The sequence below is a fragment of the Podarcis pityusensis genome (assembly GCF_964106645.2).
Source record: "Podarcis pityusensis genome assembly, chromosome: 5".
Taxonomy (NCBI): Eukaryota; Metazoa; Chordata; class Lepidosauria; order Squamata; family Lacertidae; genus Podarcis; species Podarcis pityusensis.
The window spans coordinates 94,298,697-94,311,684 of NC_138032.1; the positions used below are offsets into that span (position 1 = coordinate 94,298,697).

A 12,988-nucleotide genomic window follows, 5' to 3' on the forward strand; every position below is an offset into this window, starting at 1 on the left:
TTCCGTTCTTATCCTGGGGCAAAGTTCTTAATCTGAAGCAACCACTTCCTGGTTAGCAGAGTTTGTTACCTGAAGCATCTGTAACCCGAGTAATACATATTTAGGCATTTTCCATTTATGTGTCAATTAAACAATTATACTTCACATCAACTGTCTTCTCAAATGATCCTGACATGAAACATGGTCCCATAGCATTCGTGGCAAAGTCACATCCTACGAGATATTGATATTGTTAAGGGTATATTGATACCCTTGTTGGCGTCAATCAAAGACATTCCAGTATTGTCGTGCACCGTGCAATTATTCAAATAAAGCATCATTTCAAAATAGCAGGGTTTAAATTGCTGCTTGGTGATTGGTTCTCAGAACTTCACTGTGAGGCCTTGCAAGGAAAAGGATCACATGCATTCTCGGTTAGACTTTAGTACTGTTTGGGAGCGGGTAGCTAAGCAAGTAGGTGCGCCCCATTTTCCCCCTTAATTGGAGCTTAGTTAAAAACACAAAGACCCAAACCTAATCCCCTCTCCCCTGGGGTGCACTTCACAGACCATGATCGTAACATTGCAGCCCATCACTGCATTTCTCACAGTCCTGGCCTTGATGATTAGAACACACGCATGAGAACATTTTGCTTTGCCTTCCTTAGACTATTATACTGGTACCTTCTAGCTGGGGGTCTATTTGTGATTTAACCTGGCCCACTTTGCTAGCCACATTTTCCCTTCAATATCATTAAACATAATGGTTGTTGTTGTTGTTTAGTCGTTTAGTCATGTCCGACTCTTCGTGACCCCCTGGACCAGAGCACGCCAGGCACGCCTGTCTTCCACTGCCTCCCGCAGTTTGGTCAAACTCATGCTGGTAGCTTCGAGAACACTGTCCAACCATCTCATCCTCTGTCGTCCCCTTCTCCTTGTGCCCTCAATCTTTCCCAACATCAAACAGATTTTTCTCTTCTCACGAGGTGGCCAAAGTATTGGAGCCTCAGCTTCAGGATCTGTCCTTCCAGTGAGCACTCAGGGCTGATTTCCTTCAGAATGGAGAGGTTTGATCTTCTTGCAGTCCATGGGACTCTCAAGAGTCTCCTCCAGCACCATAATTCAAAAGCATCAATTCTTCGGCGATCAGCCTTCGTTATGGTCCAGCTCTCACTTCCATCACTACTGGGATAACATAATGGTAGCAATCTATTAATTTTCAACACCACTGCTCCAAAATCTTCTTTTCTATTCTTTTGTAGGTGCTGGGGATGGGGGGAGGATACAAAGAAGAAAAAATATATAAAATTTTATTTATGATTGCACTATTAAAAATACCAACACACTATGGACACACACATTTCCCCCCCACCCCTTTGATCCCATACCCAGCAGTCTCTTTCTCAATGTGCCAGAATCCCATCAGGCTCCAACTAGGTATTTGTAAAATCACAAGTTCTCAATTCTAGGCAGGCAGTAGTAATTGCTGATTTACACACGTTGCCCCCACAGTAATTTCCAGGTTCTAGAAACCTTAATCCCCTTACGCATCTGGTCATTCTTCCCAGCATTTAAGCCATTCTGCTTCCTGGACTTTTTGCCCAGACATGTTGCTGAATATGCAGACGGGAGCATAATTTTTAGTTATTTTTCCTCTCTGCTCGGTGATCCAGAACCGGAATGCCCCGTGCGAGAGAACGTTTGTGTGGGTTTGCCAAATAAGCACCTTTCTCAAACTGGGCTTTCCCACAGTCTTTTGCAGACATTGTCACAAGGACTTTCAGACTTGTAAATTAGTGCTTTCTATCATTTAAGAACTTCAAAAGATGGCATTTTAAAAAAAAAATGTAAAAAAGCAGGTGGACATTGGAGTGATCTCATTTCCGTGTCGACTGTCCCATAAACAGCCAAAGCAGGAAACATTTTGCGCTGATTTGCCAGATGTTAAGAGCTTGGCTTGGAGGCTTTGCTCTGCTTTTCCCATCATGGATGTCTGGAGGGCAGAGTCTCCGGGCAGAATCTTTGCACAGCAATATCTGGTAAATCTTGTGGCAGGCTTGTTTCTAAAGCTCATGGATGAGGAGTCAGTTCCTATCCCTCTGGATGCAATCCAGGCATAGGGAAGCGCTGTCAAGTCCCATGGCTTCTAAAAGGGGAAATGGACTCGCAGGCTTAAATCCCCAGGCCATAAATGCACTTAGCTCACGGAGGGAAATGTCAGTCAGGAACATGAGCCTTGCTGAAAGTGGGCTATTTTCACCGTCATGCTTGTAATCCTAACATCTGTTCTATATATGCCCCAGAAACATAGAGTATGGCATAGTGGTTAGAAGGTTGAACTGTGGCCTGGGAATAAGGTAAAGGTAAAGGGACCCCTGACCATTAGGTCCAGTCGTGACCGACTCTGGGGTTGCGGCGCTCATCTCGCTTTACTTGCTGAGGGAGCCGACATTTGTCCGCAGACAGCTTCCGGGTCATGTGGCCAGCATGACTAAGCTGCTTCTGGCGAACCAGAGCAGTGCACAGAAATGCCATTTACCTTCCCGCTGCAACGGTACCTATTTATCTACTTGCACTTTGGCGTGCTTTCGAACTGCTAGGTTGGCAGGAGCTGGGACCGAGCAACGGGAGCTCACCCCATCGTGGGGATTCGAACCACTGACCTTCTGATCAGCAAGTCTTGGGCTCTGTGGTTTAACCCACAGCGCCACCCACGTCCATGGCCTGGGAGACCAGGGTTCAAATCCTCACAGCCATGATGCTCCTTGGGTGACCTTGGGCCAGTCACAGTCTCTCAGCACAGCCCAACCTCACAGGGCTGTTGTGGGGGGTTAAATGAGGACGGAGACCACCATGTATGCTTTGAGATCTTTGGAGAAGAAGGCGGTATATATAAAGAAATAATAATATACAAAGAAATGATAAAATAAAAGAGATGGTGGTAGACTTCAGAGGTATTGAATGAACTGTTCCTCTTCAGAATGCAGGAGACAAATGACATTTTTTAAGTGCTCCACTGAAAACAGGAATCTGGCACAAGAGGCAGTTGGCTTGGCTAGAACTTTCCTTCACAGTATGCTTGATTTACCTGCACATATGTGAGGCAGCTTTCAAAAGTCATACCGCCACATATAGTCTAAAAAAGCAGCACTCCACATACAGTTCCGGCAGTCAGGGGCAGCCCAAGAAATTTTGGCACCCTGGGTGAACCACAAAATCGTGCTTTCTTCCTGGGTGGGAAGGGAAGGGAGAGCAAAGATCAACATCAGGAACAAGGGATAAAGATCTACCTTGGGGTCTACTGCCTTTGTAGACCCTGCCATTTGAGGTGGTTGCCTCCCCTTGCCTTCTAGGAGGGGCAGGCCTGCCACCAGCACATACTGCCATATGGGTAGACGAGGCCTAAAGTTAGGGACGGGAGCATATATTATTGGAACTAACATACAGAATGCATTACGTTGGGTGGGGGGCTACTTAGCAAAATTGTGTATTTTAGGCAAAATTGCATGGGGGGGAAATGTGGCTATTAGGAGAAAATTGCCCTAAGCTGCTGCTGAATTTTGATGAGGACTTTTAAAAAGAAACAATAAACTATCGATGTAGAAATGAGGAGAACTGAAGATTGGAAAAATGAGAAACAGAAAGAAACCAGAACTGATGGATGGGCCTATCCTTACCTAAGACACCTTTAAAATACTTGTTTTTGTCCTTTTACCTGCATGGCTGTTGCTGCCTTGGCAGTTGCTGCCATCCCATAGTTGCGAGGGGTTGGGTGTGGCATGTTGCCAGACCCTTTTGCACTTATCTGGACCAGCTTGAGAGCAACTGTGGATCCAGCAGCAGCCACGTTGCTGAAGGTATACATTCAAGGAGGATTAAACACAAGCAACTGCAGCAGATGGATTTACCTGTATGGATTATATGCAATAATGTGTCTGAAGGCTCCTTTGATGGCACAGAGGGATGGTGCCAAAATCTGCAGTTACTGGGCTTCAGCAACGGATCTCAAATACTGAGTCCTTCAGATGTATTCTGAGCCTGCCTGAGCCTGCTCAGGGACGCCAGAAGCTCTTCTCCCCACGAATCTGCTGGAGTAGATCTGTGGGGTGATGTGGGGCAGGAAAGGGTTGGATAAAACTCATAGAAATTATCCCCCCCCCCTTAAATTCACATCTATACTTTCAGTATTCCTCTATGCAAATTTTATGCAATTTGGAACCTAATTTATCCTCTTTGTTGACATATGGGTGGGCCATGATGGGTCATAAGGGAGAAGGGTAATTCCAGAGAAATAAGGACACACACGTTTATTGAACCAGTTCTGTAATTTACTGCCTTCTTAAATCCTCATACTAGAGACCTGTTAGAGCAAGGTGTTGATGGTTAAACCAGAAGGCAAAACTGGTTCAAACTTCAAGGAATTGTACCATCTGCATATTAAAAAAATATAAATTGAAATAAAATTGTATAAAAACAAATACATATCACATAATTTTTGCTTGCAATCATCATCCTTTTACAGCAGTGGAAACAGCAAGTGGAGGGAAAGGAATGTTGAATGAGTGAACCACATCAGCTCTGGAAACAGCTTTTGTTTGAACTATGTGTGAGAGATTATTTTAGCTCCCATTGCTGGCCAGCCTTGCAGACTTCCCATTACTTTTTTAGAGCTGTAATTTTCTCACATCAGATGTGCCGAATTATGGGGTTAGCTGCGGAAAACCTGACTCCTGAGTTCGAAAATATTTTCACATCATGTCCGGAAGTTTTCCTCCCCTGAATTATTTTTGGAGTGATTTCAAATTAGGAAGTCCAAGCAAGCACGCAATTTAGAATTGTCTCTAGTACAATTTCTGTGAGTGACAGTGAAATGGAGAAAGTAAGAAAAGAGAGGCATTTTACCAGAATATAAGTCTGAATCCACCAGGCTCCTTGATGAAGTCCAATGAAATGAAGAGCAAAAAGAAGCCTACATGATCTTGACACCCACCAAATGGGAATGACTCCCACCACTCCAGACCATGATGAAGGGGGGCACTGTACCCTCTTGTCTTCAGGCCACCCCTCACATCATTCATGTCAAAAAGCTACATCAAGAGTATGCCCCGCTCAATGTGTTAGACTGGGTCTCCCGTTGAGGCAGCCCCATGGACATTGCTCCTGGGTCGAGAATTGTTGGCTCTCATTGGCTCCCATGTGGTGGTGAGTAGTCCAACAGCATTTCTATTTCTCTCTCTCACCCAACACCGAATGCAAACCCTCTAAGCCCACCCTGGGGTCAACAGGTTTTCTTTTGAAGGAGGTGGAACTCCTGAGGTCCACAGTGACACCCCCTGCCTGACCCTCCAGTCTTGCCTTGTTCTACATTAAGGATCTAGTCAGGCATTGCAGAGTTAGGTCAGTCTCACCTAGATCACCCACCCAGGTGTCAGTGGTACCTGCCCCTCACCAAAATAAAGAAATGGATGAGCATGGTCTAATTTTGGATCGACCTGGAGCTATGCAACAGCACTGTTGAACTAGGGAGCCCAGCAAATAAGGAAGCAGGCACTTCTGAGGAGTGGAGGGGTCAAGAAGGAGGATGGAGACCAAGTACCTAGACTTCAACTGCTTCATCCAAAAATTACCACCCTCCAGGGGTGGCCTGTCCTGTTTCGCCACCTGAGGCAAAGTTGGGAAGGCGCCAGCCCTACCGTTAAAGCCTCGCTTACCACGGTCACATGGCAGCAGCTTCTAACAAGATTGCACAATATCTCACTGAACTTTCACAAGATCTCTCTGCACATCCCCTGTGGGATTCTGCACATCCCCTGTGGCTGCTTCAGTCTACCTTATGGGTGGGCTGGCCCTGCCCCCCCCCCCATGACCACAAAATTGTCAAAATTGAAGCAGTATCCTGGTATTCCCTGCCACATGTCCACACAGAAACATATTAACACCACTCCACATTAAAGTACATGTTTACAGTAATATTAGAGTAATGATGCTTTTTCCCGTGTTGGTAATACGGTTAGAATTGCACACTCTTCTGGTTCAACAAAAGGATGGCAGTCCAACAATGTTTTAGGAAAAGCACAGCAGTTCTCTCAATTTTTATGTCTCTGGATGTTGGCCAGGTTCATCTTATCCTGGGCTGCTAAGTTTTTAGGAAATGTCCAAAAGAATCTGCAATTTGTCCTGGTGGAGTAGTCAATCCTATAATGAACTCTGGGTAAATAGATTCCCATGCCACAGCTTATTGTGGTCAATGACTCTCTTTAAATCTTGTCTTTATATCAGCACAAAATGGTCTCTTGCTGCTGGTCAATACTGTAATAACAGCAACTATTTAAACAGTCCATCCTGTTCACAATTCACACTTGAACCTTGTGGCAGGGACTTGGTTTTCTACAGGCAAGCATTGTGAGCAGTGATGGATTTACTGAGGCAAAGTACTGTTACTGGGAAACCACAAATGTAATGGTGCATTTAAAGTAAATAAGCTTATGGAGCTAAGAAAATTAGGACATCTTTGTCCATTTCAGGATAGAATAGCTCAAGGAATTTATTAAATGTGACCAGAGAATTTTCTCTAATGCAACCTACTGTAGCTGGGGTGTGTGTGTGTATTTCTTTTTGCCAGTAATATCAGCTCTCTCCTTACGTATGCAAAGAGAACTCAAGAGCTTCTTTCTTTTTTGATTTTCATTTATTTCCTGCTGTTCTTGCCAGGAATTTCCTTTGATAGATGCTTTTGCATAACTTGCTGCAGGCACTAATTAATAAGCAACTTCTTCAAATTCCACATGTTGTCTGGTTTGACTTACACAGCTGCTTTCTGTAATTATTACTTTTAAACTGCAATGCATTTGCATTTCTCAATGTCCTCCAGCTTGATTGATGTCCAGAAAACTTCCTATGCATTTTGCTATTCTTTCTTGATGTGTGTCATTTTGACTTACAGTAAGATTTAGGAATGGCAGGCTGCAGATGTTCTCTTAATTCCCCCCTTGGCATCTGTTCTCTTCTGTGGTTGTGATTTGCAAAGTCTGCATGCTGTGTTCTGTGCAGTACAGCTTACTTATGATACCTGGCTGGTGTGGACTGCATGAGCCTCAATGAAGATGAAGCAAAACACGTTGGCTTTTCCTCTACCTACATTTGTAAATCATACGCAAGTGGGAGACAGAGACATATCTCCCACTGGCAGGTGTGTGATGTAGCCCAGTACAATGCACATATTGCTATGGGGCACACAGGAGGAGAGGAAATGACTATTGCTCCTCTCTGCTTCTACAGAATGTGCCTCCCAGTTCAAAAAGTACTGAGTGGAAGATTCAAATGAATGCCTAAGATTAACATGGAAAGCACCTGTTTCATATTGATAATTGACTAGTAGGCCTCCCATCGGCATTCTCTGATATCTTTCTTTCTCCTGTTAGCCAACAGGGCAAGCATGGCATCAGCACATCCTTCAGGTTATATGTGGAACCCCAGACTCCATCTTGGAGGGCAACAAATGACTGAAGCCATCGCAATTTGCTTTCATTTCCTCAGGAGCAGCTGTTGCTCAAAGTGTGATTCCTGCTGGGAAGGGGGATTAACCAAGCTATCTCCATTTCTAGTGTTGAATTAGGTACCTCCCTGTGCATGCTCACCTTTCCTTTTGAGTGTCAAGGTCTTTGAAAACAAACTGCCCCAAACACCCATATTGACCTGGCATTAGCATGTAGTGGTTCAGGACCACAGTACATCAAGGACTGCCTCTCCTCAAAGGAACTGTCCAGGATCCTGCAATCATCCTCTGAAGCCCTTCTTCGCGTGCTTCCTCAGCAAGAAGTCCAGAGGGTGGCAACACAAGGACAGGCCATTTCCACAGTGGCTCCCCATTTGTGGAAAGCTCTCTCCAGGCAGGCAGGAGGGAGACGCCATTTTGTGGTTTGTTTCAGGTGCCAAAATGAAGCTGCCTGTACCACTTCCTGACAGGGAGACATTCTCTTGTCCAGAGGGCAGATGAACTAATGGTTTAACAGCCCTTCCCTTTTCCTAGGGAACTCTTTGAAGGGGGAATAGGGGTCTCCTCACAGCTCTCAGTTCCCAGGACTCTTTGGGTGAAGCCATGACTGTTTAAAGTGGTGTGACGCTGCTTTAAATGTATAGTGCACATATTCCCCCATATTCCCACATACAGAAAACTCCTGTTTGAGGAAGTTTTGCTGGTTTCATGAAAAAAGAAAATGCATAAAGATTTCTCTGTCCAGTCCTCTCTGTGGATTCACAGGCCACAGCCCCTATTGGGGCCTCTTCAAGTGCTTTTGCCAAACCTGAACCTTGTTCTTAACCTGTATCTTGCTTTCACATGGCTGGAAACTAGCCTTCTCTATGAAAGTCAGAGTCATGCCATCCATTGTTCTGCCCCCTTTTGTCTCCTCCCCCCTTTCCCCCTCTGGCCCACCAGTGCCACACGTTTTGCCCATGGGGGAATCGAATGTGGCCAAAGGCTGGAAAAGGCCCCCACCCCAAATTTATGATAACCAGATATAAAAAAAACAAGGAATTCCAGCCACATGTGCTTCTCTTTCCAGCCATGTGATTCTGAATTTCATTGAAGGTGCTGATGGATGCAATACTTGCTTCAGCTTGTGTCTGACTGTTAAAACGTTAAAATAGGATGTTTCTGAAAGCGGTGTGCTTTTCTTAGGCAGCTCTGTGCCATTTTTCCAGTTCTTCTTGCCAAATATGATCGTGATCAGAGAAGTGGTGAACTGTTCATGATGGTCTACAAGATAGTTACATTGTCTCCCTAGCATATAATTGCCCTGAATTTCTTAGTACCTTTTCCTTCCCCTCCCGAAAAAGTCAGTTCAGATTTTCCATGTGACTATAGTTTTACTGTAATTGACCAGGGTTAAATATCTCCCTCACATTTGGCAGCCTTCCTGTACGTGCTTCTGACACCCAGGCACAAGTGAATAGCAGACTTTTGATAGGTACTTTCTTGTTCCTTGGAAGGAGTCACTTGCAGGCGGAGCGCTGGGGTTTCCTTACAGTTTAAGAGACTACTAAGCAGTAGGTGCTAATTAAGTTGTTATTCATAGTGAAATGAAAACCCTTAAGAGCTTTATCTAGCAATATAATGAGGTTTATTGTAAAGACAACTAAGAGCCCTGTGGCATCCTATAGTCTGAATTCATTGTGGCCAAATGTACTTTTTGTAGAAGGTGCACAAAGGCAGATTATCAACTCATCAGCCCACTGCTGTCCCCTGCACTCAATTGAGGACCTTCTGTTTTCCATCAGCTGTGTCCAGGGCACAGACACCGTTGGAAAGGGGAAGAACTAAAGAACAGAACTGAGATGAAAAATGAAACTATGAAAATCATATCCCAGACAACTCTTTTTCGTACAATGTGCAGTTGTTCAGCATCTGTGTTCAATTGTCTGGAGCTGGTGTGCTTACCTGTGGTCCTCCAGGTATAGTTGGACTCCAATAAATTGTTGGACTCCGATATAGAAAAAGTTGCAAGGCTATCAGCCAGGTGCCCTTCTCTGAGAAGGTCATTCCAAAGAGAGGGACTATCACAAGGAATGCCTGAGATCCAGTTGATCCTGTTGATACAAAGCTCACCTTCAATCAGATATTTTGTTTGCCCCTTCTCGCCCCCTGCCCCTCAGATATTCTTTTCTGGTGCTGCTATTCATAGACTCATAGAGTTGGAAGCGACCCTGAGGGTCATCTAGTCCAACCCCCTGCAGTGCAGCAATCTCGGCTCAAGCATCCATGTCAGATGGCCACCCAGCTCTACTCAAAAACCATCCAAGGATTCATTGCATAGGTGCTACCAGGATTTTATGAGACATGTTAGTTGTATGAGTTGAGTCTACCTGTGTTAGACTGGAGCCTACATATGGAAAAAGAAGTTCATCTGTCTATGTCAGGCCCAGAGAAAGGTGAGGTGCTTGTGCTGGATGACAGTGATCCCACTCGTCCACAAATGGCTGCTCAGCTTGTTAAAATCTCCTGCAGCTAAGTATTCTGCTCCCATCGAGTGTAGAAAATGCTGTATTATCTCTTCATTTTCATAATTCCCCCCTCCCCCGAAAAAGTTTTCTTTCTGAAAAACAGGCCTGTTACACCTTTTCAAGCTGTTTAGGTAAAAGTCTTCCTTTCTTTCCAGCAGAAATTAAATTACATTATTTCTTTTCCATCAGAACGACATGGGGGGCCAACGCAGTCTGATAAACAAGTGGACCACGTTCCTGAAAGCCAGGCTCATTTGCTCGATCCCAGGTCCAGAGGGAGCAGCTACACATTTTGACGAGCTACGTAAGTGAATTTCAGCTTTAGTGGTTCTCTCTCTCTCTCTCCCGTCCCTTCTTTAATCACAGAAGATCAAGACTTTATAAACCCATTTTCTTCATTTGAAAGTAGCTGCTACTGGGGGCATGGGAAATTTCTTTAAACCCTCACTTCCCAAATTGCCCCCCAAATGGGCTCAGCTGTAAGGTAGACACACAATATGGAACAAAAATGTGTACAGTGTAATCTTTCTCTGTAGAAGTCAACTAACAGCCCCCTGGTGTTTAGGGGACTTTTTGTGGCACAGTATCCAAGGCGACCCCTGTAAGCAGGTTTTGTTGTCATAAAATTTGCATGTTCAGACCCAGAAACCTCCCCCCTAAATAAATTCACACACGACTCAAATTTTGGTTTTGGGCAGAATTTAGGCCACAACTTTATTGATTACAGAAAGTGACTGGTTGCATAGCTTCTGGTTCGACTAGCTCCCTGCCATGCAGGTAGCACTGACCCAGGGTTCCAGCATAGGTCAGTCAAGGGTGAACCCCTGGATAAGCAGAAAGCCAGGAACAGGCTGTCTCTGCCACCCAAATGTCCCCCTGGACTCATGCACCCTCTCAGGGGTTGACCAAACCATCGAGTCCCTGGATTCCTTTAACGGAATACCCTTCACATAGGGATGGCGAGAGCGTTCTCCCATCCCTATCACCTGAACCAGAGCCTATCTGCAACCTTACAAGTTGTGACGATTTGCTATGCGGCAGGCGGAACCCAAACAGCAACAGCCAATCAGCCAAGTGGGGAAAATTCCTGCCGTACCCCTGTCCCGATAATAGATGACACACAACGGCATAGTAAGGTCATGCACAAGCCCTAAAAGAGAGGTGGGCGGGTGTCCCGAATGCACGCGCTGAAAGAGGAAGCTCTGGGTCACGTGCATGGGCATAAATAGGTCCCTCGAACCATTTGGACTGCGTTCCATTGGCCAGATTGCACCCAGCTTCGAGGGACCTACCAATCGGGTGTTGTGGCTGACCAATTGTACCCACCTACAACACAGGGTGTTGGTTGTCCAGGTCTCACCACAATATGTGCCCTCTTTAAGGGAGGACCCAATATCTCTAGAGAGTACCAAGCCAAAGTTCTGGCCTCCCTTTAGACATGCCTCCGGGTCCTGTATTGGCTGCCTCTTCTGCTGCTCTTTGCACACCAATCTTATTAAATGCAAAGATTTCCACCCATGTGGTTCCTCATGACAGCCAAGTAAGAGCAGCCCTTTGGGACACCTGCATAACATGTTATACAAAGCTCTGCAAACAAGAATCCTGTGGGTGAGCAAACACTTTTACTCCTACTAATTGCAACAGCATGTGAGTAATAGCCAAGTGGTGGCAACCATGCCTGGACAGGTAAATGGAGCCTTGGCATCTGTATTGCTTTGTACAGGAAAAGCAAGCAGCACAAAACAAACCCAGAGAATATATTTGTTTATGACTTGTGCTTAGAAACCGAGCTGGTTCTGTGGCAATCTAGATGGCAGGTGGGGGCTCACATGAGTGAATACATTTGCATTTTAAGAAACGAAAACCTTGCACATAGAATAAAAGGATGCAAAGGGAAAGGCTAGGCCAGAACCCTTTCCCCTTATATGCTAGCTTTCTATCTGAAGGGAGGGGAGTGCTGTGGGGGAGCATTCCAACATCTACCCCATGCCTGAAATTGTAGACTTTGTCAACCACTTTAGTGAAGCAGAGCTGGACCTTCATTGGAGAATGTATCGTGTTTATGAGTCTCACGGGTGTGGCTCAGTGCAAAAGAAGGAAAATACAGTGTTACCTCGGTTTATGAACTTAATCCGTTCTGGAAGTCTGTTCTTAAACCGAAACCATTCTTAAACCATCACCGGTGCCCAGTGGCGTCGCAACAGGGTGTGGGGGGCATTGCACCCCGGGTGCCATGTCGGGGGGGGGGGTGACAAGAAGGCACCCCGTGGGAGCTCGCCCCGCCACGGCAGGATCCTCCATTCGCAGCTGCAGCCATGACCAAAGGATCCCGGTGCCGGCGGCAAACCACTATGTACAGCGCATGTGTTGTACATAACGACACTGCACATGCACTGTACATAGCGATTTGCTGCCAGTGTTGCTTGAGCGCCATATGGATGGCAGTGGGATCCCTCCATCGCCGCTACAGCAGTATGTAGAGGATCCTCTGTTCGCAGCTGCAGCTGTGAGCAGAGGGTGACAGCACTGAATGGCACTGGAGCGCCACCACTGGCAAACCACTGTGTACAGCGCATGTGTGGCGTCGCTATGTATGGCGCATGCGTCGGACGTAGCGGCGCCGCACATGCACGCTACGTAGCGGCACCCCGCCCCAGATGTCACAATGCCTTCGTTCGCCCCTGCCGGTGCCCTTCCACCGTTCGGATTCCTTTCTTAAAAGGTAAAGGGACCCCTGACCATTAGGTCCAGTCGTGGCCGACTCTGGAGTTGCGGCACTCATCTCGCTTTATTGACCGAGGGAGCTGGCGTACAGCTTCCAGGTCATGTGGCCAGCATGACTAAGCCGCTTCTGGCAAACCAGAGCAGCACACGGAAATGCCGTTTACCTTCCCGCCAGAGCAGTACCTATTTATCTACTTGCACTTTGACATGCTTTCGAACTGCTAGGTTGGCAGGAGCAGGGACCGAGCAACGGGAGCTCACCCCATTGCGGGGATTCGAACCTT

The 12,988-nt window shown here is 46.0% G+C and overlaps 1 protein-coding gene across 1 annotated transcript in view; it reads left to right on the forward strand.

Annotated features, from left to right (window-relative positions):
• The window catches only part of SEMA3D (semaphorin 3D), a 177,044-nt gene that overhangs the window by 108,985 nt on the left and 55,071 nt on the right, over nucleotides 1-12,988 (forward strand). Inside the window, exon 9 of the mRNA XM_081005477.1 lies at nucleotides 10,170-10,284. Coding sequence (XP_080861603.1) covers nucleotides 10,170-10,284 — 115 coding nt within the window. The remainder of the gene's footprint in view (nucleotides 1-10,169; nucleotides 10,285-12,988) is intronic.